The sequence below is a fragment of the Sylvia atricapilla genome, chromosome 3 (assembly GCF_009819655.1).
Source record: "Sylvia atricapilla isolate bSylAtr1 chromosome 3, bSylAtr1.pri, whole genome shotgun sequence".
NCBI classification, from domain to species: Eukaryota; Metazoa; Chordata; class Aves; order Passeriformes; family Sylviidae; genus Sylvia; species Sylvia atricapilla.
The window spans coordinates 52,437,401-52,453,436 of NC_089142.1; the positions used below are offsets into that span (position 1 = coordinate 52,437,401).

Genomic DNA, 16,036 nt, shown 5'->3' on the forward strand with positions numbered 1-16,036 from the left:
CAGACTTGTCTTTCGACAAGACCTGTTAGTCTTTGCGAAAGGCCTCAGCATAGTCTATTTTTCAAGGGTGATTGGCCATGATGATTTTTAGATAATACCTTTAGGCAGTTTAGCTGCCTTTAACATCTTTAACATCTGCTAAGGTTAAAAGTAATAAGTCATTTCAAATACATCACTAATCAAAAGTGATGAGAAGCTTGAAATGAATAATTGTGTTTTACCTTACCCTTATGCCATCTGCATGGACAATCACACTAGTGATCACACCTCTGTGAGCAGAGGTCTTCAGTGTAGACGAGGTGTCAGGCCAGGCCCTCTCCCTAATGAGAGTGTATAATTGGATTTTGGTGAGCTGACCTGCCTTGCTCAGCTTGGTTTTTTAATTTCTTGCCTGTTATTTGTATAGAGTTTCTTGTAAGGTTACAAGGGGTTTGGGTTTTTTTTTTCAATACATGATGCTGTGGGAAGTGTACATATATACCTACATACATGACCTTTTCTTCCTTATGCAAATGGAAGATAATTATTTGAACTTGGCCTTTTAGTTTTCAAAGATCTAGAAGGATATGATTCTGGTTCTGTTGCTCTGCATTGAACTTTTTCTTTTCTAAGGATGCTGATTTGGCAAGAAAGGCTTTCAAACCAGTGGAGAGAGTCCTGTCCTCTACATCAGAAGAGGATGAGCCTGTGGTTGTTAAATTTTTAAAAATGAATTGTCGTTATTTCACAGATGGTAAGGTAGGTGGAACCTGATTTTTGGGCATTGTTTGAGATTCTCTTTGGATAAGTGAGAGATGAATACTGGGGGAGTCAAATGTACTTCATATTTTTAAAGAATGTAAAAGTTATGCTGGCTTTTTCTGTAACTGCTGTGTTTGTTGTTACTGTGATAATATGCTATATAATTTTGTTCTTCTGCTTGTGTGTTACTAGATAGACAGAACTGCACTTCAGAGTTATGACATGTCAGGATTAGTTGTCCAGTTCCATCAAATTGAGCAACAGCTTTATAAAATGAGTACATGCCAATCTATTTAATTTATGACTTGAAGATAAATTTTAACTGTTTCCAGAGGAGTGTTTCCAAATATGCTTTATGCTGCTTCTGCACTTGCTAATGAATGTTGTGCAAGCCTTATAAAAGGATAAATACTGCATTATACAAACTTTTCTTTCTGTTTCTTGTAACATATGCTGGGACTGCAATCCTCAATTACAGCAAGTGTTTTAGAAGCAAAGGCCCAAAGCTTGGGTGGTATTTTAGCCCTTTTCTCAAGGTTGCAAGACACTGTCTTCCTGACTGCCTACTTTGATATATCTGTCCTTGTTGAGTCTGGTTTCAGTTAGCTGTCTGCATGTTTGGGTTTTCAAATTCTCTGGAATTTATAACACCGGAGATGCTAATCATTGTAGTTGCAACATTTTTTTTCCCTTAGTCCTGACTTTTGTAAGATGGATGTGTTTACATCTATGGTTTCTGGCTGCTTTTTGTATTGAGTGGATGTAGACTGTATTTAACCACTCTGCAATTTTACAGTCTGCTATTTTGTAGAATGTAATAGAGAACTACTTGATGTCTTGCATGTAAATTAAGGCAGTACTGTCACTTGCTATGTGATGCTTGTTAGGTGCAGAGGATACAGATTGCCAGTTTTATGGCTGCATGATGGAAAAAGTAATTTTCAGTCAGAGAATCAAAAATGAGATGACTTCTTTGCCAATGTAGCTGAAATCCTTGTTGTCTGGCTTCCTGCAGTGGCTGGGTGGGAAGTACAGCCTACTTCTAGCTAGTGTGTTATCTTCTAGCTTCTGGGAGAAGCCTCTGCACTTTGTTTTGATTCTGTCATCCAAACACAAACCAAGCTTGTCAACTGAGTCATACAGGAGAAGCAAATGGGAAATATGAACAGACTTTGCTTTATAAATGAGCCTGGCATGTACTCATTTGCCAGCGCCAAGCCATCAGCTTGATATCTTACCGCCTTAAAGAAAAGCCCCACAAACCAAGCTTGTGGTCTTTTGCCTGCCTCTTTATGAGCCTTCCTTAGCTTGCCTTGCAGATGACCTTGGATAATTAGTAGTATCTGCAGTGTGGGTCATTCCAGTTGATCTGTGTCTCACATTTATCAGATGTCATGATTTACTCACAGCTTCTGAGTTGGTCTGGTGAATTTTGTAGTTCATCTGGAGGAGAAGGGTGCAGCAGCAAGACAGTGGAAATCTCCTTTTTAAACCTTGAAAAATGGTCACTTGCCATGAATTAATGCTGAATAATGGCTGATCCAGCAGCTTTTTATCAAATACATCTCTAGAGCACATTTTGAAGAATTAAATGAGCCCTCTGCAGCTGTGCAGAATATGCTCAGACCAATCATAGGAGCTGTTTCTAGGTTGGAAAGAAGCTGTCTCATATCAGATCCCTGTATTCAGAAGCTTTTTGCATGTGCCTCTGGGAAAGTAGATCAAGGGGACCTCTGATGTTAGCTTGGCATAGTAACATGGATGTTTCCATGAGTAAAAATGCATGCAGTTGTGTTGGTTGCATTTAAATTCATGGATCAAATGAAAGTAGCTGCACCCAGAATAAATGCTATACAGGGTTTTTTTTAAATAAATACACTAATCTGTTTTGTCTGAGATTAACAATCATATTTTTAGCTTGTAGCAGTCAGCACTGAAAGTTGAATAGTTCAGATACTCTTCTTTATCAGCTAGGAACTTGGATGTTACTAAGAATTTTTTCTTTCTCTCCTTGCAATGTCTGACTTGGTGCAATTGGAAAGCAAAGTATTTTGCTAGCAAACACTGCCTGACACAGTATAAAGAGGCAGAAGAGTGGTTTTGCTTTTTGGGATAGTAGCCTAAAATTCAGTGCCTAATGATAAGTGCATTACATGTGATGTGCTGACTCTTTCTTCTGTTTTAGGGTGTTGTTGGAGGAGTCATGATCGTAACTCCAAACAATATCATGTTTGACCCACATAAGTCTGATCCTCTGGTAATTGAGAATGGCTGTGAGGAATATGGGCTCATCTGCCCCATGGAGGAGGTTGTCTCAATAGCTCTCTACAATGACATCTCTCACATGAAGATTAAAGATGCATTGCCATCGTAAGGAGTGTTCTTCCCTGAACTTACTTTTGCAGATTTTCAGTAAGGGTCATGGAAAAGGGGTGAGGGAAGGGGGAATGGAGGGGAAGAGTTTGAGTGCAGCAGAGTAAAGTGCCAGCAAAGGAATGATTCACTTGTTTTATTCTTTAGAACAACAACTTTCTCTTTAGAGCACTGAAGTGGCATTAAATACAAATGGGTGACGAATGTGAGAACCAAAGTGCAAAGGAAACCAGTACAAAGCAATAATTAATAAAAGTGTTTGTGATATGCCATGGTTGGGCCCTTGCACTAATCTGTCTCTAGGGCTCTTTCAGTGGATGTGAAGACATTTAGATTTTGACCATTATTGTGTTACCAGGACTGTTCTCAGAGGAGTATTTGAAACTTTTGAAGATAACAGCACCTTAGCTACCATCTTCAGGACTTACAGAATCACCAGACTCTGGAATACTTCTATCTCAGAACTCGAAATGCATTGATAGTTATAATCCGTAATACATAATAGACTTTCTGGGGTGGGCTACTTTTCCTTTATGCACAGACCAGGCACTGCTTATCTATTTTTTCTAAGCAGGGCTTTGTTCTTATAGGCAATACCTGATTGAACAGTGAAATTCATTGAATTCCCTCCCTTTCCTCGTTTCAAGAAAAACTTTCCAGATATTTGCTACACTAATTTCTGGAGTGTTTAATAACGTCTTAGTAATTTTAAGTGATGAGGATCTTGTATTCTCATTCTCCTCAGAGTTTTAGCAGTAACAAAGAGCTCAAGTTTTATGCTGATACATTTATTCAGAATTTTTCATTTTGAAATGTTTTATGATTTTCCTGCTTTAAAAAGAAATATTTGAGAAGCCTGCATTCAAACAGTATGTTTGAATGATGGAGACAAATAAAAGAAGAAAGCTATTAACTACGTTGCCTTTTACTGTTCTGCAGTAAGAATGTTCAAACAGGGTATCTCCGATTCATTTTTCTCAAGAATACATTTATACTGACTAGGGAAGCATGGATGGTTGTAGATGTTGACTCATTGTCAGGTGTGGGAAATTGCAATATTAATATGATTTGAATTTAATTCCAGCAGCTAAATACATAATACATGTCCTCTGTTTTTTTGTTATGGAACTTCTGATCACTTGCACATTCTTATTGCGTGTTACATTTCTTCACCCACATGGCATATTCTGCCAAGTGATTTATTAATTTTATTTTGGTATTATACTTTCAGCATTTTTCTCCATTGTCTTTAAAGTCACATATTTCCAGTACTGTATGTTTATTTTGGAGAAAGTTATTTTTCATTGAGTTTCATTATTTAAGTTAAGTTGATGTTTAGCTTTTCTTTTCATTTTTTTCTGTTTCCATTTTGCTTTTAACATCATATGTACATCCATCATTTCCCCTGACAGTGACATACCAAAGGATCTTTGTCCTCTGTACAGGCCAGGAGAGTGGGAAGACCTGTCCTCTGAGAAAGATATCAATCCTTTCAGCAAATTCAAATCCCTTAGCAAGGAAAAGAGGCAGCAGAATGGGGATGCATCTATTGCTCTGGGTGCCAAACAGATAAAGCCTTCAGATAAGGAAAAGTCTGCTGATTTTGAAGTTCTTCAGTCATCAGAGAGTACGGCCTCAATCAAATCAAAGCCTCTGGAGTTTCCCAGCAACATCACTGCCACTGAACATTTGGAAAAGTTTGATACAGATGCACGTACCAAGGACCCTTCCAGGGAAAAAAATGCTTCAGATACCAAAACCAAAGAAAAATCCCTTCTAGAAGAAGGAGAGGATGACTTCACTGAGCTGGAAAAGACATCATCTCGTATGGATAGAGGGTTGGACAGAAAAATCTCAGTAATGGAAGGCTTTCTGGCTGACCCCAGGGACTTGGGGAGAACTAAGCAGCAGGTAACCAAAACTACTACAGAAGTCCAGCAGCACTTGACAGTTGATTCCTTGGAAAAAAAGGACAGTGTTGAACCTAAAGCTGACTTAGACTTAGAGCTGTGTGAAAAGCAAGATGTTATTCCAGAAGTAAACAAATGTGTCAGTACCCCAACAGGTAAGGTGGAAACTGAATTGGACACTAAGAAAGAGCTAGAGAAAGATAAACTTATTGAATTTTACCTCAATAAAGATGGAAATGGGTCTCAGTCATCCGAAGACTTACACAAGGCTGAAATCCAGAAAGGTGAAAACAATAAAGCAATTGGCATAGACCTTACACTTAGCTGTTCAAAGTCCCAAGCTAATGAAGTCCATACAGTTAAAAGTATGGAGCTTGATTCCCGCTGTGTTGAAAGGAAAGCGCCTTCATTAGAAATCAGCTCAGGAGCAGCAGAGGAAAAGGATCTGAAAGAGTCTGTGGACTCTTCATTAGTACCAGCTCTAGACAAGACCTGTCAAGAAACACAGTTAGACAATCAATCAGAAATCAGACTGTGGCTCCTGCAGAAAATTCAAGTGCCAATTGAAGGTAGGTCTCTGGTTATCCTTGTTTCCTCTGGGACTTGGACAGCATTATGACGGTAACCTGTGAATTGACAGCCTTCTCTAAATTTCTTCTTTCTGTAGTACCTGGTCTCTTTTTTATTCTTTGTGTATTTCAATTTTATGTTACCTGCTATCTTCAAATTCTCTAATCTTGTTGTTTGATAAGTAGCTTGTGTGCTCTTTCCACATTCAGTGATCATTGCTTATATAATCTTTACTTCTGTTTGCTGGCTTTAAGAAGGATAGTGAAATGTCATCCAGTTTCAGTACTGGCAGGGACACTTCATGGTCTAGAAATTGTCACTCTGTGTTGGTGACCACTGCTGCCTCATTGAAGTCTGTCAGTTTTGTTTCTGATAGTATCCAAGGCAGTAGAGCATTGCTGTGAAGGGGGGGCGCAGAAGTATTCTTGACAATATTTGCATGTGTGTGGTGTCTCTCATGCTATGGAAACCCTTAAAGAAGTGATAAATAGGAATCCATGTATAGTCCTACTGACTGATCACTTTTCTCCTGATTGGTCATTGCATTATCAGAAATAATTCAGGCTGTTCCAGGAAAGCAAATACCAGAATGAAATCTCTGTTCAGAGCATTTGCATTATTACCACATATTACAATTTCTATGGCAGCCCAGTGTCTCTAAGCACTAGCCTGTCCTGGAGCATTGATGGTCCTCTCTGGGTAATTTAATGAACCAGTGGACATAGCCTTGATTCACATCAGGTGGTGGGGGATGATTAAAGTGGAAGTCTTTATTTTAAGAACTGTTGTTCTTAAAATGATTTTTCCTTTTCTTTCATAAGGGTTTGTATCTTGCTGGTGGTATTTGGCTGTATGTGTACATCTAAAACAAAGCAAGCAACTTCAGTGTGATTGAGGCTATAGTGTAATAAGCGGGTTTTTTTGTCACACTAGCAATTTAAGGAGCTTAAACTGTTTTTAGGCTTTGCCCTGCCTTGTGCAGATAAAAGGTGCTTGTATGGCTGTGTGACCGACAGAGTTGAGAAACTGACTGGGCTTTGTGTGTGTGTGTGTGCGTGCAGGATTACCCTTCAGCCTGGATGGGTTTTGTGGAGCCTAACGTGTCCCCTTTGTTTGCCTGCGTCGTGTTGCAGGCAGCACCGAGCCTGGTCATCTTACCTATTTCTTTACAGGGCTGCTCTGTACATGTACACAGCTGAACAGCAAGGGGAATACAGGCTGTGATAAAACGGGAATAAATGGCCCCAGTTTAGGATGAACTCAGTTTATCCGAAACTGAGGCCGCAGTTCAGTTTTACTAAACCAGTTGGGCTGTTGAAGTCAGGTGTAATTCTGTGTATGGTGCCTCTGAGTATTCCTTTGCACAAGATTATTAATCTTTGTCATAGTGTTTTATCAGCTGCAATATTGGTACTTTCCTGTAAGCAGACTGTTTCTCTTGTGTCTTGTTCAGATATGCTTCCTTCAAAAGAGGAGAAGAGCAAGACTCCTCCCATGTTTCTGTGCATTAAAGTAGGCAAGCCCATGAGAAAGTCCTTTGTGTCTCAGAGCACGACCATGTCTCAACAGTACAGTAAAAAGAAAAAGCAACCAGAGTACTGGTTTGCTGTTCCTCGGGAAAGGTAAGCTGCACTCCTCTTAGCACAGAAGTGTCTGTCTGTTACCTTTCAAAATGTGTAGTGCTTTCTAGAGCTGAATCTTATATTACCTACATGGTCCAAGGTGTTAAGTGCAGCAGGGATGCTGAGGGGTACCCTCATTACCTTGCATGCCAGCAGTATAAAGCAGTGTTTGTTGCTGGTCTAATATGGCCCTCAGTGGGAAGGAAAAAGGGCTCAGGTGCCACTTGAAGATGGAAAGAGGGATATATGTGCAGCCAACATATGATAAAACAACTCAAGATGATTTGGGCTTCAGCTGTAATCTAGGAAGTGAGGGAAAGGGCAGCAGTGGCTGAAGGGGCATGGAATCCACTAAGGTGTCAGTGCTAAAAAAAGTAGGTATTTCACATGAGCAAAGGGCATTGTGGGAAAAGAGAGACACTCTTAACTAAACAGGTGTGAATATTTCTGTCTTTTGTCCCATTAAAAATAGTCCCATTGCAGTAAAATTGAGGAACATAAATTTTTTCCTCTAGGTATGTGTTAATGCATAAATAGTACTCTAGAGTAAAGCAAACCAACAAACTGGAGGTGTGGAGGTCTGTGATTTTCCATATAAATCACCCAAGAATTTTCACTGGCTGTGAAGAATCAAATATGTGATCCTTTTCTTGACAGACTAGATCAATTCTCTGATCTGTTGATGAACCAAAATCAGTGATTCTGGTATATTAGATGTCAGGAAGGAGGAATCTGAACTTGTGATCCATCTCAGAGATGTCTCGTTCAGATGCAGTCAACTTTTAAAAAATAATTTTTATCTAATAATTTTTATTTCAAATATGTAGCATGTGCATTGATTTAAGTGTTTATATTTTTTGTGGCTTAAAAAGGAGTGTTTTGATTGTCCGTAGTAGTATGGACATTGCTGTCCTGGAACTCTTCCTGGAGGAGAGGGTGTGGTTAAATCCAACTGGAATGTGGTCCTTGGGAGAGGAGCTGGATAGCTTTTGGTTTGCTTGCTATCTGTGGATCCAAGTCCTTGGCTCCTCAGGGATTGCAAAAGGGTGGGTTCAGAAAATTCTAGGTTGAAGTTTGAGTAAATACCTCAAGGAGTTGGAGCGATGCTGTGATACAACACAAGGTCAGTTAGTGCTTTGGGGATAGTGCAGCTAACAGTGAATAAAGCTGCTGAGCTGACTGAGGTCATCTCTAATCACTGTTCTCTGAAACAGGTAAATCTGTCAAGCTTCTAACCAGAGACTTGGAAAACAGCTTTTCTACTTGTCCTTTTATGAGCAGAAACTTTCTGAACGGTGAACAGACCTAATCCATATATAAACTGAAGTTTTGTCAACTGTTTCGTATTCAGTTTTCGTAATGAGAAAAAGTAACTTCCACAGTGAGCTGCTGCAGCAGCACCTGGCCATGCTGGCTGACAGACCAGATCTTTGATGTCAGGGCTGCTCTTTGGATCTTGATCAAAAGTAGTGGTGAATGACTGGTTGTAAGTTTGGGTCTTCTTGGTGCTATTCATGCCTGTTTTAACACCCCAGAATTGCATGACAGATCAAGTAGAACTTGGAGCAGAAATTAAAGGTGAGACTCACTCCTTTGTATTAATGCAAGGCATGTCCTTGCCTCTTGAACAAGATGGCTTTTTCTCCAAGCTCTTGGATGCTTTCCCAAAGCAAAACACAGCAACACTTCCTACCTTCTGGGGGTATTCTTGCATCAGTATTGTGCATATAAGTGTTGCATCTTAAGAGTGCCATGAAAAGTAGGTTGTTTGGGATAGCTTTGCCATGTATTTTAGACAAAATATGAGATAATTTACTAAGTTTAAAACTACTTGGAATGCAATTTATATTCATGTGTGAAAATATCAAGAATACCGCTCTCATCTTGTTGGCCACAAAGCAGCATAAATAAAATATGTTCTCCAGTCCAGTCACAGTAGCTTGTGCAGCGTCTTAATGCTTTGTAGTAATTAAAAACAAAAACAAACAAACAAAACCAATCAAAAAAACCACCGCAAAAAACTGCTGTCCAAACTTGGAGTGAGATTGTGAAAAACACTGGTCTACATGTCCGTATTTAGTGTAACTTAAATCTTCGTCTGATTAGCTTTTAGTTACCTTTTTTCCATGGTTATAGTGTTTGCTGTTAAAACAGTTTCTGTGATCAGTTGTGAAAACAGCTCAATTTCAGCCTGGTCCCATAGCCCACAGCTCCCACAGCAGAGCTGCTCTTCCACCTACAGGCTGCTGCTACTTTCTGGGCCCAGTATTTTTACATTTATTTTTTTGTCGGAAGTCTCTAGAAACCTTATGAATACAGAAAGAAGATTTTTAGGGTGGCATTCTTTATGAAGGCTCTAAATCTTCTGTCTCATTTACCTTTTGTGCCTGCTGTAGGTGTTCTCTCTCCATGTGTGGCTTCCCAGGCGCTGCGCGTGTCCCAACACACGTCTCCCCGCGACCAGCACAGCGTGGCTGAGTTAATCAGTGACTGCAGCACTGCTTTGTGTTGCCTGCTTGGTCACAGCAGTGCTCACTTCAGCACACAGAGGGGGTGCTGGGCACCTTGAGTTGCCTTATATACAGATTGCTCAAGTTTAGGGCAGCTTCTTGCCAGGTTCAGCTGAGCAGAGGGGCATCCATGCTTTTGGACACAAATAGAGATTGACTATTTTGCTGGAAAGTTTTGCAATGGGTATAGCTTACAGTATTAGAGGGTAAGTCTGTGTGCTCTTACTACTTGGATTTATGTTTAAATGGTATGTAGGTTTCCCACCCTAGTGGATTTTGAGTAGTAGCAGCTCAGTAATTAGGTCACACATTTCCTCAAGACCTTTTACAGGAAAATGCCTTGCTCTGAGACAGAGATAGTAATGCAGAATTTCTTTGTTTGTAAATAATAGCACTGACAAGTTCCTCAGTCGAGAAGTAAATCTCTTTAATTTTCCACAGTGTAAATTTTGCAAACAGGTTTGGTTTATGAATGTATAATTTGCACTGAAGTTGGCGTAAAAGACACTGCACTGAGACTGTGCTGCTGAGAGACCATTCACTTTTTTGCAAGATTTAGAATCCTTTGGAATAAGCCTTTTTTTATAAGATGAATACTCCTAGACTCCTGATAATAAGATACCAGACTGTACAGAGGAAATTTATGAAAACCTGTTTTTATCTATAGCTTAATGCCTTATAATGAGGGCTCACGGAAGTCTCTGTAAGCTCATAAAAGCAGATGAGGGCTTACAATACATCGTCCCTCAAGATTTGTGAAGAGTCGTCATTTAGTCAAGCACATTTATAACAAAGTCATAGGATTCCTGTGGATAATTATCTTTCTCTGGGCCAGGAGCAGTGGCTGGACTTATAGTCTTCTGTGAATATTTTCTTTCTGAAGTTACTAACTTTAGGTTTCTATAATTGTCTCTTTCCAAGTGCTTTTTTTTATTGATGTCTCTTTTTTAGTGCATGGTACACTCATAAGCATGTGATCACCACAACAGCTATTGAGTTTTAGGATAAATTTTCTTGCTGTCAAGTTTGCTGTAAGAAAGTTCCTCAAGAAGTGGTTTTTCAACTTAAAAATTGGCTCAAATATTTTCAATTTGGTAGCTTAAAGATACTGCTGTAGCATAATGCTAGAATTTTATTAGCAGAGCATCCCTTTTCAGGATGACATCACCTCTGTAATCAACTGTCCATTGCAGAGGAAAACTTAGTTATGTACTACTTAAATAAACTGAGCATATACAAATCCATGGGGCCTGACAGGAAACGTTCTGAGTATATTGAGGAAGTTGGCTGACGTTATTACAAAGCTGCTTTCTATCATCTTTTGAAAGGTTTTCTTCACTGGGAGTGTTCCTTAATAATTGGAAAGACAAATGCAACCATTGTTAAAAAAATCGAGAAGTATCTGTGGGAGCGCAGGGCAGTCAGCTTCACCTCAGTCCCTGGGAAGCAAGTCCTTTTAGAAAGAAGCGATCAGGATCAGCTGTCACATATTTACCAAGGGCAAATTGCTTTTCTCATGACCAAATAACTTTTCTGTTTGAGCAAGGAGAATGCAAGGGATTGTTGTTTTACCATCACATTACTAAGGTTTTCAACACAATCTTCCATAGTATCCTTGTAGCCCAGTTGGAAAGATATGACCTGGACAGGTAGGCTACAGGTGGTTGTAAAATTGAGCGGACCATTGAACTCAAAGGGTTGGTAGTTGGTCGGAGTGGCAGTGAGGTACAAGTGGTGTTCTTGGAGACTGATACTGCTTAATGCCTTCACTGGTGACATGGTCATTGAGACAGCACACCTTGTCATTTTGGGGAATGACACAAAATTTGAAGAGTGCTTATAATTGCAGGGCAGAGCTACTGTTCAGAGGGGCCTTTTTGACAGAAATGTCAGAAAGTTCAGAAAAGGCAAATGCAAAAGTTGTGTACCTGGGATGGAGCAGTTCCTGCTGCAGTAGGTGGGGACAGACAGCCTGGGGAGTAGCTCTGCTGAAAAGGAATTAGGGAAGTTGACAGCAAATTCAACATGTCAGTGGTGTGTGCTTGCAGTAGCGAAGGCTTTGCATCTTGCTGACTCAAGAAAGGAAGTATAGCCAAACAACTTGGGTGGTCATTATTCCTCTCTTCCTTTTAGACACTTGGTCAAAAAATGGAGGGGAGAGGACAAGAAATAGAAAATATAAGATGGCACCAGACGTTTGTAGAATGGCACAGAGAACTTGTATCGCTGCTGGAGATTTTCCAACTCAAACGGACAAGAAATGTGCAACCTTCTCTAACTTTGAAGTTAGCTCTGCTATAAGCAGGAGGTGGCCTAGGTGATTTCCAGAGGTGGCTTAAAACATAAATACATTCTGTGGTTCTGAGATATGAGTGTGCTGCTCTCCTTCATCCACCTGCATAAATGTGCTTTCAAACTGATCTCAGCTGGACAGCAGAAACCACTACATTTATTGTCCTTTCTTAGGAATTTGTAGGAATTAAGTAGTTAGCTTTCCAGAGTGGGACCACTGTATATACAGTGCTTAAGTCAGTTGTCTCTTTCAGTTAAAGCTCAAATTAATTAGCAGAGAGCTAATCAGACTGCTTTTTCTGAAACCTCTGTAAGCAATGCTAATTTATTGCTTTTTCATTATTTCCATGACAAAGCAAAGTAAATCCTTTTTTCTTTTTTTTTTTTTTTAAGATTCATTTGAAAAAATCTGGAATTATACTAGTGACCCTAACAAATGGTAACAGTGCTGAAAAGGCATTTTAAGATTATTGGTGCATATATATAAATCCAAATAACTTAAAATATGGGGAGGAAATGTCTGAATTTCTGAAAGGTTTTTTCTGTTTTCTGTAGATCGAAGAGTTGCTAGGTGTAACTTTCTGGTGAAAAGCTGGAAAAAGATCCGGTGTCATAAGCACTTACGATCTTTCTATCTGCCGTTTTTACTGTGGGTCTGATTTTTTGTTGGCAATTCAGCTTCTTGTATAGTGGAACCACTGTTGTATTCTTGTTTGAAATTGCATTTGTTCATTTTAAGTTAATACATAAATTCCTTCTTCAGAAATTGTTTTGTGATTTGTTATGGATGTTGTCAAGGAATATCTTTTTAAAGACAGTGGCTGAGAGCTGACTACATTTATGGAAGAGCATGTGCTGCTGGTACTATATCATTAGCAAAGCTGTCGGTAACAACTTATTTTCATAATGCTAAGAGAATGAAGATTGTTTTGTGGTTAGCCTCTATACCTTTTAAAGGGCAGCTAAAACTAGTGTAGACTTCACTGGTGATCTCATTGCTTGTTTCATGCTGGAGGTCAAACTAAATGGGTAAAGTGGATGTTCTACAGAGTCAACAATTTGACTTCTTAATATGAACTGTGTGGGGCTGGACAAGCCACATTGTTTTGCCATGATGCTTTGGTTTTGCATATAGCGAGTGGAGGAGAAAAATACACTGTGGGGAATGAAAGCAGAGAAACCTTGAAGTGGTTCAGGCTGCCAGGTGGAGGGATCTGTTGCCTTGTGTGGTCTGGGAGGGTGGAGGTACGTGGGTATCCTGTTTGTGTAGTTGCCCCTGCTTTGGCATTGGGCTAAACCTCTGTGCTACATGACAGTGTTGGGTTCACGGACCACTGAACAATGGTTGTCTTTCCATCTTCTCTTCACAGGGTGGATCACTTGTACACATTTTTTGTTCAGTGGTCACCAGAAATATATGGGAAAGATGCCAAAGAGCAAGGTTTTGTTGTGGTAGAAAAGGAAGAGCTTGACATGATTGACAACTTCTTTAGTGAGCCCACTACTAAAAGCTGGGAGGTGAGTGCTTTCTGCCTTTATGTGAAGCATGTGCACAGCAAGTGTGCATCCCCTGCTAAGAATCTCTGCAGTTGTTCTTTTGAGTTTTATGGTCTTTATAACAGTTCCTGCTTCCTATAGAGGACTCCTTAAGGCTTGTATCTGTCCCACAAATGTATTCATACTCTTTCAGTCTTCATTTCTTCTCTCCCTAGAAAGAGCAGCTAAACAACTGGGAGCTCTCTGGTGTGCAACCAGCGGGAGTTGTGTAAATATTTTGACCGTGTGATGTTAGTCTTCTGCAAAGCTGTACAGGTGTATGTGATCAGCATAGCTAAATTCCTAATGTATTTATATACTACAGATAAAATCTTCAAAATGTATATATGCATGTAAACATCAACTCATACTCATGTGTGCTGGTTGAAATGGATTGGTGTGTGGTGGTATGCCAGACCCTTGCTTCTCTGATGCATACAGCAGTACTGTTTGAATATTGGGTGTAAGTGGGATAAGTTTATCATTGGACTTTGGATTTTTCATGTGTGGTCTTCTGCAATCTGTTTTAACCACTTGGCATGCCTGTGCTTGTTATCTCTTTCTTCTGCGTACAAAGCCCAGTTTCTAAGGGAAATAAGCTTGCACACATTTTTAAAAATCCTGTTCAAACACCTTCTGTGCTAAGGATATGGGATAATGAAGCAGACACATAAATTCCAAAGTGTGAAATATCTTGATGGTGATTGAAGAAGTTATCTGATTATTTGTCTTAAACATAAACTTGTTTTCTTTAAATTCTACTACCCTCTTTTTTTTAAGCATTTTTATCTTCACAGTATGTTCTGCTGAAAATTTCATTTGTCATTTGAAATGTAGCAAGCTCTACTCCCAAGGAGCTAATATTTTTACAGTTTTCTAGCTTCTCAATGTTGGTGCTTTGTGAGCTGAAAGATAATAAAAAAAAGCCTTCCTTGCTTTGCTTAAGGGCTGAGTGCAGTCATACATTTGCTCTAGATTTCACTGTTCAGTTATTTGCATGCCATTTTCATAAAACCTCAATGACGGAGAGTCAGTGATCTGAAAACAGATGTAGGAGAGATCTGGCCACACTGGGAGCTTCTCTCTCATTGTTTTATTTAGATATTTATTGAAAGGAAGAAAAGCTGGAAACTGCTTTTAAAGGTGTGTCTCTTTTATTTCTAATATATTCCAGCTTCACCAATTTAAAGTAGGTCTGCCAGGAAACTCTGTTGAATAAAGTCCAAATTTGGGCATGATGACTGTGAAAGTTTCACTCTCCCTTGCGGGGAAACAGAAACTTCAGTTGTAGAGAAGCTTTTAAGCAATTTTACCATAGCATGCCATGGCCAGTAGCTGTCTGTCAGTCTTGTGGCTGAGAACTCTTGCCACTGGAGCAGTGGTAGAGTAGTGGGTACTGAAAATAAACTGCTAGATGATGAAACAGAGACAAATGCCTTTGAATATTCGAATTGTTTACTGTGCCAGACCGGACCAGGAGGAACCTTTTGTGGAGGTATGTTGAATTGTTTCCTGTTTGAACAGCGTGGACCTGATGACAGATGAACTTCTGTCCTAGAAAAAAACGTGCTCTGTACTCTGGTGGGGGTATTTCCACCTCAGGTAGCTTCCTTTCTCAGCCCTATAAAATCTTGGAAAGACTTGGTTTCTGTAGTGCTTGATTCTTTTAATCCATTTCTGCTTTTGTGTGGTCTGTAAATACCTGATCTTGCAGATGCCTCTTTCTGCAGTTGTTGACTGGACTTCATTCACATGTGCAGTTCAGAGACTGAATAAATGTGTATGCAGAGAAGAGGGGAGGCTCTGGAGCCAGTTTGCAATTTACAACTATGTTAATAGGTTTTTTTCTCTGGTTGCCTAAGTGAGTTGGCTTGTATTTTGCTACAGATACCTCTTGGTTGATTGGCTGATACTTTTCCCCCACTTCTGGAGGGAAGACTATTCCTAAAAGAAAGTCCTCAAAAGGGGAGTTGTGTAGTTTTGATTTAAGGTCTGAAAGGTGTTAATTAAAACAAATATTATACAGTAATGGACTGGGGGATGAGGAAGGCAAACCACTCAGAAAGTGCAAAAAGAACAATGATACAAGTAGAAAGATTATTTTCTTTGAACAGCTTGTTGTAGGTGTTTTTTTGATTTTTAATTACCATAATTTTGCAGTGCAAACCTTTCCTAAAATTTACCATATGAAAGATTTTCCAGCACAGGATTATCTGCAGTCTCAGAAGGAGAGGCTGGAGGGACAGGATCAAGCTGTAGAGCTCCTGTAGTATCATGGGCAGGAATACCTGCTAACTGCAGTAACTGCTCAGATGTGCAGGGATGCATAGCAGTGTTTGTTCTGCAGGCTGGATTTTGCCTTGTGATCCTGCCTTCCTCTCTCTTCCTGGCCCTGCACTGGAGTGCCAGTGCCTAGGTGCCCTGCTCAGCTCCAAGCATCTGCAGGGGAGCGTGGGCTGGACAAGAGTGGCATGCAGGAGAT

The 16,036-nt window shown here is 39.8% G+C and overlaps 1 protein-coding gene across 9 annotated transcripts in view; it reads left to right on the forward strand.

Annotated features, from left to right (window-relative positions):
* NCOA7 (nuclear receptor coactivator 7) overlaps nucleotides 1-16,036 on the forward strand; it is an 83,253-nt gene that overhangs the window by 61,564 nt on the left and 5,653 nt on the right. For 6 of the 9 annotated variants that reach the window (XM_066315335.1, XM_066315338.1, XM_066315336.1 and 3 more), the window contains exons 7-11: nucleotides 613-738; nucleotides 2,927-3,111; nucleotides 4,527-5,593; nucleotides 7,048-7,216; nucleotides 13,389-13,536. In XM_066315335.1, coding sequence (XP_066171432.1) covers nucleotides 613-738; nucleotides 2,927-3,111; nucleotides 4,527-5,593; nucleotides 7,048-7,216; nucleotides 13,389-13,536 — 1,695 coding nt within the window. Of the gene's footprint in view, nucleotides 1-612; nucleotides 739-2,926; nucleotides 3,112-4,526; nucleotides 5,594-7,047; nucleotides 7,217-13,388; nucleotides 13,537-14,785; nucleotides 15,050-16,036 lie in introns of those variants that run through there. The other 3 variants (XM_066315341.1, XM_066315340.1, XM_066315342.1) reach the window with 3 other exon arrangements.